Genomic DNA, 8,114 nt, shown 5'->3' with positions numbered 1-8,114 from the left:
TGTGTGTGTGTGTGTGTGTGTGAGAGTGTGTGTATGTGACAATGTGAGATAGCAAACAGGTCCCGGTGAATTATTCATTGTGAGAAAATGAAAAGGTCACGGAGATTGAGTTTCACTCGTAGATGGAGAGGCAGATCTCTGTATGAACACAGACAGCGCAAACTGACACAGATGTTGGACAGGCCTGAAATTGTTTAGCACTTTAATTCAATGCAAACTATAGAAGAAAAAAGACATGAAAGAATTGTCTGATGCTTTGTATTTTGTGTGAATTTCTATACCTGCAAAGACATACTTTTATGTGTACATCTGCTCAAAGAAACTAATTCAAGTCATTGTGTATACTACTGATGTTTGCAACCTATTTTGCTTACGTGATGTGACGTATTTCCTAATTAAATGAAAAAAGGTAGACTGGGACTTTGGGAATTGATTGTATTGTGAAAAGTGGGTGTTGCCTATGAAAATAGAGTCAGGTGGTTGAAGGAGTTGAAAATAAGAGCAATTGGTGACAGTAGCATGCATCAATGAATCATTCTTGTGCATCATGGTTTCCTCAGCGTTTTTTTTTTTTTTTATATAACCATGTGTGTTTGTTTGTGCATAAATGTGTGTCTGTTTTTGCTGTAACTCTATCCCTAATGTTAAGCACTGTCACCTCATAAAGAGCCTCTGTCTTTAGTGTAACAAAACACAGCTGTGTGTGTATGTGTGTGTGCATTGTAAACCTCTCGTTCCCTGGTCCAATCTCTCGTTCTGGAAAGCCAGATGGCTCCTGTCATATAGAGAACTGACAGAAGGAGGGAGCGAGAGAATGTGAAACTAATGAATAGAGGGGGAAAAAGTATTTTGGGGAACGAAACCGAGTGAGAGAGATCACATCTACTGTGTGTGAGTGTGTGTTCGCTTCAAGAGGGTGAGAATGAAGATTGAATGCTGTGCTAATTATCTGTGTTAAAATGATGTTTGTTTTCTCTTGTTTGGTCACCACACCAGGTTTGCTTACCCATCACTATGTTATTCTGTAATAACATACGTAAGGCGAAAAGTGTCATTTCATCACCAAACGAAATTGCAATCTGAGTTTTGCCTGGAAGAACCTGTTTGTCCAAACAGTTAAGAATGGACAGGTGTTTAAAACAGGTTATGAAAACGGTTATAATTTTTGCATTTCTTTTTTTGTTGCACAGAAATAACATATTTCAGTCTTAAAGTAATTCAATAGAATTTAAAGAAGCCATATTCTTGGTCAGCATGATTTTGGGGGAAAATATAATTGTGATTTTTATAATAAAAATTGAATGAATTAATAAATTTAAAAAAATTATTTATTTAAAACTCCAGGTTTTCTGTTCTTGTTTGTAGGGCTGCAAAATGTTGTGACTATAAAATTATTATTATTATTAATAAATAACAATAATATTTTTTTTATTTTTTTTTTTATTTTTTTTTTTTATATTTAGCAAATTAATAATTTTTACTCTTGGAAAATTTTACAATTGTAACATTACATAACTAATATTTATGGCTGTCTTCATTTATTTTCAAACAATAAACCATAGACCCCAAACTCAGAATGCATGCCAAGATGAGTTTGTGTGGAGCAGTTTGCGTGTAAATGAACACGGTGCTGCGCTTCACTCTGAAACACACAGTGCACATATTTATTTAATTTGTGATTTGATAATTGCCGTAAGCAGTGCCCTAAACAGTAATAATATGCAGTGCTCCAGACTGCGCCTAAAACGGTTGCATTTGCGACCAAAAATATTAATTTGCGATTAATATTTTTGCTGAGATCGCCAGTGGCGACTATATACATTTAGATGTTATGATTTCAAAATTTGCATGTAATGCATTTTTTCCTGATTGTTTTGCAATCAGATCTTTGGTTATGTTGACGTAAGGAAAAACAGTCCTCATCTCTGCCGAACACCTGCTAAAAGCCGCTCCAGTTGTGGCAGCATGAGAGAGATCAAAAATGACGGAGACGTGCGAAGTACAAGTGCAGAAAAGCAGTGTCTAATATCATGCACAATTTGAACAAACTAGTCAAGTCACCTTTATTTATATAGCTCTTTATTCAATACAGATTGTGTCAAAGCAGCTTTACAGTGTTAAACAGGGAAAACGTGTGCTGATCATGCAAGAGGACAATAGAAAACAGTCAGTTTATCAGTTAAAGTCAGTTCATTGTTGATTCAGTGATGTCATTGTTCAGCTCAGTTCAGTTCTCGAACTACAACAGGTAAAGCTGTCAGCTGTGTGGACATTAGCAATATCGTTAACAATTCTCATTTATAATCAATACTAATATGGCTTCTTGTTATCAAGATCTTTAGTCCATATACGGTGTTCTGTTAATGTGTGAACTTCATATTATTTGTAGTGCACTTGCCCTCCAGTAATTGCAATAAGCGTTTTGCTCTGTTACCTTTTAATAAATCCATAACCGAATTCAAACAATAAATACCGTTTTGGCGCTCCTTGATGTGGCATGAGCGATTGCTTTAGCACCTCAGTTCAAGCGGCACGGGAACCCATCATAACTTTCTCGTTACAACTATAGTACGAAATAAACGTGAATGGACATAACATAACCTACAATACATCTTACTGAAATGTCTCATGAAAACGTGTAAAGCTTGTAAACAATAACCATTCGATGTCCATAAACTCTGATTTTTATTAATTTTTTGTCTGGAGCCCTGGTAGGTCTTACATACTGTTTAATTTTAAATGTCTTTCATGGTAAGTCCCTTGTAAGGCTGATATTGTGTTGTCAAACTAATTGTGTTGATCTGGTTCCTCTGTGATGACCAGCTGTGCGTTATGTGCTCATGTGGTGACTGTTCAACAGCCTTAAATTCCTTTCTGTGTGTGTGTGTTTTCTGAAAAGTTTGGTGAATGTCTTGACTTTCACTGGAAATCCTGTTAAGTGATTTGGGACGGCATTTATTGGCCACTGTGACGGTGTGTGTTTGTTTGGGCTTAAAATCACTCATTCAGCTACAACGTGAGCAGCTACATGTCTTTGTGTCTGTCTGCACTATGCAGTACGCTTTGTTTACTTTCATTTGTTCTCATTCATTTAGTGTTCATTAGGTCATTACTTAGTTTGCTTGTTTGTTTTGGTGGTTAGTTTGTTCATTTGTGACCCTGGACCCAGTCATAAGGGTCGATTTTTCGAAATTGAGATTTATACATCATCTGAAAGCTGAATACATAAGCTTGCCATTGATGTATGGTCTTTTAGAATAGGACAATATTTGGCCGAGATACAACTATTTGAAAATCAGGAATCTGAGGGTGCAAAAAAATCAAAATACTGAGAAAATCGCCTTTTAAAGTTGTCCAAATTAATTTCTTAGCAATGCATTTTACTAATCAAAAATTAAGTTTTAATATGTTTACAGTAGGACATTTACAAAATATCTTCATGGAACATGATCTTTACTTAATATCCTAATGATTTTTGGCATAAAAGAAAAATCACTAATTTTGACCCATACAATGTATTTTTGGCTATTGCTACAAATATACCCCAGCGACTTAAGACTGGTTTTGTGCTCCAGGGTCACATTTTATAGTTTGTCCTTTCATTTGTTGATTTATTTATTCTTTCATTCATTTAAAGTTCGTTCTTTCATTCATTTGTTCGTTCTTTTTTGTTGGTGCATTTGCTTGTTTAAACATTGATTTGTTTGTTCTTTCATTCATTTGATGCTCATTCATTTATTATGTTCATTGTTTGGACGTTAGTTTGTTCATATTTTCTTCATTCTTTTTTTTTTTTTAGTTTGGTTCTTTTTTCATTTGTTTTTCATTCATTCATTTGTTCTTTTCCTTGTTTGTTTGGTCATTACTTTGTTAGGCCTAGTTGTTTTTTCTTTTCATTTTATTTGTTTATTCACATGCATTTTTTTATGTTTATTTCATTAATTTGACATTCATTCATTCATTCATTCATTATTTTTCATTTTTGGTCAGTAGTTTGATGTTTTTTTATTTATTTATTTGTTTTTGTTTGTTTGTTTTTTTTAGGACCTTTTAGTTGATTTTTTTCCTTTTTGTTTGTTGGCTCGTTTGTTTGTTCAAACATTTTTTTTTTTCAAGCATATATTTGTTTATTGATTCATTACTTGATTTCAATCAATCAATCAATCAATCAATCAATCAATCAGTCAATGTTTCAATCTATCAGTCTTTCAATCATTCCTTGTTTGTTTGTTTGGTCATTCAGTAGTTTTTTTTCCTTTCGTTTGTTTGTTCCTTTGTTTTATGTGTATTAATCTGTTTGTTTTTAATTAGTTTGTTCCAATGTAAGTCTTTCTCTTTTTTTCTAAGTTGTTTCTTTCTTTCATTACTTTGATGTCCTTCCATTCATTTATTTGTTCTTTTGTTTGTTTTTTTCACTTGTTCTTTTATTTGTTAATTTGGTCATTTTTTCATTTCTGTTTGTTCGTTTCACTGTTTTTCTTTAACCTTTTATTTAGCTTCTTTCACAGAGCACACACACACACACACACACACACACACACACATACGGTGTTCACATTACATAATCCAAATAAATACCATTTTAACAGTCAGAAGTGACTAATTTTCTAGCATAGAGGGCGGGCAAATAAAATAGAGGCAGAAAGAGCAAGAGAAAATAAAAGAAAGAAAAGCAGGCGGAGAGATGTGAGTGGAAGGGAGAGGCTGGCAGTCTCTAACCACTGTGGTCTCCAAATCATAAATTTGAGAGCAGGGAGTGCAGTTGAGGGGAAAAAAAAGGAGTGGGTCGAAGAAAAAAAAAAGAGCAACGGAAGGGGGAGTGATTGGAAGCGTGAGGAGTGGAACGGCACAACTGGTTTGCACTGGCACTTGTGTGGGAATTTTTGACCCTCTCCCTCTTTCCGTGACTCTCCTCGACTCTGCCAGGCATAATTATTCCTCTCCTTTTTCACCTTGAGGGGTTTGTTCTAAAATGAGACAAGAGGGGAATGAAAACGGCAGTCAAGATGGACTAACCAAGAGCGAGAGGCTAGAACAAGGAATGAAAACAAAAGGCTCTTCTGTCCATCTCTGAACGCTTCCCTTGCTGACCGACTGACCAAAGACGAGCAGATATCTCCGCTTACCCACATATGGGGGAGTGAGCGTGCGACAGACAGACAGCGAGAGGAGGGAGAGACCCCCAGGACACAATCAGAGGAGAACGCTTTTTCTCTGCCACCTCCCTCCATTTTTTTTCTCCCCCGTTTTTTGGGCTGCTCTTCATGGGAGGAATGTGGAGGCAGCATTTTCCAGGCAAGACGCATGTTTCCGAAATCGGCCAAAAGAATAAGTGTGCGTGTGGGAGTGTGTGTTTGCATGCATGCATATGTGTGTGTGTGGTGTGTGCACAGTTCTCAGTGGTGTCACAAGCGCATGTCTTGGCTGCTGTCTGTGACACACAGTGTATTGTGCGCCTGACTCCTTATTATTAGTGTGTGTGTTTGGCAGCCAAATCCCTGGTTAATAGATCAGGTGGGGTGGAGAGAGAAGAAAAAGTGACGCAGCACAGATACACTCTTATTAGACACTCACACATGCACCTGGTTTATTTCAGGTCCTGGGCTGCCTTTCAGTGATCTGACTGTTTTAACTGATTTTCCTGCAAGCGTCTATTTGATTTGGAGCAAAAACGTGTGTTTTGCATTTCAGAAAGATTTTTTTGTTGTTTGTGCATGCATGTGTGTTTGTGTGTGTATTTATTGTGTGACGGTGAGAAATGAGGTTGCTTGGTAACCACAAGCAGCAGTTGACAGTGAAGTGAGGCACTTGGCTGCCGGTTTTTTAATTTATTTATTTATTTTTTTTTTATCCAAGATTGCTTGTCACACACACTCACACACATACACACACACTTATTAAAATCACAACGGCACACCTAAGCAAGAGGTGGGGAAACTCACACATACGGTGTGATGTGCCATATTACAACACACAGACACACACACAGATCCACTTCAATGCGGCTCCATGGAAAAATCTCCTCATTTCCTTTTGTTTTTACAGAGTTTTATTGTTCATGGGATTTCAAAGAGAGTATTACATTTCTCTCGCTCGCTCGCTTGCTCTACTCTCATTAGTTTCACATGCATTACAGGGATAGTTCACTCAAAACTAAAAAATCTGTCATTATTTACTTACCTTTGTGTTCTTTCAAACTTTATGATGGAACACAAATGGAGATGTTTGGTAAAATGTTCATGCTGCTTTTTCTGTTTAACAAAAGCCATCATATACTGCTCCAAAAAAGGCACCCTAAAAGTAGTCTGTGCTAATAGGAAATATTCAGATTTATTACAAACAGACCAAAATTTAAGTTATTGTTTGCTTCTCTTAGCCTGTAGCTCTTAAATATAACGTAAATTTGATCTTTCCGCATTGTGATTGGTCACATGACATGCAAGAACCAATAGTGTTCAGTATTGGTCACTGCAAAAAAAAAAAAATTCTTAGTATTTTCACATTTACAAATAACTTAATTTAACAAAATTAAGTGAGTTTATGCTTAAAACAAGAAATCTGACAGCATTGTATGAAAAATTAACTATTAAAAATTAATAAAATTATTAAAACAATTATTTTTCTTTTCATAGTGTGCAGGGTTATCATAGTTAACTAAAACGGAAACTAAAATCAAAACCATAAAAATAAACATTTTCATTACTTAAAATAAATGTTGACTGAAAATAAAATGCAATATTAAAAAAAATAAAATGTTTTATAAATATATTTAAAAAATCAGCTATAAATCAGCTATTTCAGTTTTATTGATGTACTAAAATAACTAAAGATAAAACTGAAATATGACGTATAAAAAACTATAGCAACTAAAAATTACAACACAAAAAATTACAAAATTTTTAACTGAAATTAAAATGCAAATGGAAAATATAAAAAAAATAAAAACTCTTTGGAGCTGTGTTCCAAGGAAGAGAGAATGTCATGGGTTTTGAAACAAAATTGAGGGTATGTAAAAAATGTATCCTCGCTGGGAGAAAACTGGAAAGCCTTTGTGATAGCAATAACAAATAAAAAGCCTCTCATCTCAGAAATCGATGTTTTGTCGGGATCTTTTGTCCTCTGTGATCAGAGTAAATGTGGAGATGCCCGTGGAGAATGGCCGAAGGGCCGAGATTTCCCTTGCCGCTCTCTTATTGGATAATTCCCCTGCTGGTCTCTGATTGGATAATGGTCGTGTACTGCTCGGCTCAGGCTCTGTTTGTTTAAAAATCACAGAGTTTAAGTTTATCTTCGTTGTTTTTGTCCAAAAAAGCTTTTAGAGCTCTGAAATTGTTTATGGGTTGGAAAATGAACAGTCGGCACAGTTTTGTGAACATTGATTGGTAGAGCACCTACATGAAGGAGTGCGTGTGTGTGTGTGTGTGTCTTCTGAGAGCCCAATCGTCTGTCCTTCCATCTCTGATTTCTCCCTCTCTGATGTAGCGATCGCTCCAGCATGTCATTTGTGTTTCTGTTTGATGTGTCCACTGCTCATTTAAAGCGTGCCAGACCCCTGATATCTCGCATCCATTGCGCTTCCCTCCAAGAGACCCAACTCTGCCTTAACATCTCCCACACAATTATTTTTTAATAATGCTCTGGTAAATAATTCTCATTTGAAGTCCTTTTTAAATAGATGGTGGAGAGTGAAAAGACAGAAAGCAGAGAGCAAGATGTTTCCCCAAAGGCTATTAAATGAAATGTATTCATAACTCTGCCCAAATGCTGTAATCTCAATGACAACAAGACACATGGCAGGGGGGCAAATGGGAAGTTCATGCTTCTCTCTCTCTCTCTTTGCAGGTATAAGGCCGCAAATCATGAACGGTCCAATGCATCCTCGGCCGCTGGTCGCTCTGCTGGACGGGAGGGACTGTACCGTAGAGATGCCCATCCTGAAGGATTTGGCCACTGTGGCGTTCTGTGACGCTCAGTCAACACAGGAAATCCATGAGAAGGTCTGTTTGAACTAATTTTTCCTGCATCACTAGCAGTACAGCAAACATTTTGTTTTAGTTGAAAAGTATTTTAATTGAAAATTGAACACCCCAATATTGGAAACTGTAATAAAAAAA

General features: G+C 36.1%; 1 protein-coding gene across 5 annotated transcripts in view; it reads left to right on the top strand.

The window, feature by feature from the left end:
• LOC107692786 (YLP motif-containing protein 1-like) overlaps positions 1-8,114 on the top strand; it is a 26,588-nt gene that overhangs the window by 8,501 nt on the left and 9,973 nt on the right. For all 5 annotated transcript variants that reach the window (XM_016491987.1, XM_016492004.1, XM_016491980.1 and 2 more), the window contains one exon: positions 7,843-7,997. In XM_016491987.1, coding sequence (XP_016347473.1) covers positions 7,843-7,997 — 155 coding nt within the window. The remainder of the gene's footprint in view (positions 1-7,842; positions 7,998-8,114) is intronic.

The sequence above is a fragment of the Sinocyclocheilus anshuiensis genome, unplaced genomic scaffold (genome assembly GCF_001515605.1).
Source record: "Sinocyclocheilus anshuiensis isolate Anshui unplaced genomic scaffold, SAMN03320099.WGS_v1.1 scaffold261, whole genome shotgun sequence".
In the NCBI taxonomy this organism is placed as follows: domain Eukaryota; kingdom Metazoa; phylum Chordata; class Actinopteri; order Cypriniformes; family Cyprinidae; genus Sinocyclocheilus; species Sinocyclocheilus anshuiensis.
Note: the sequence above shows the minus strand (reverse complement) of the source record. Positions and strands in the feature narration are given on the sequence as shown.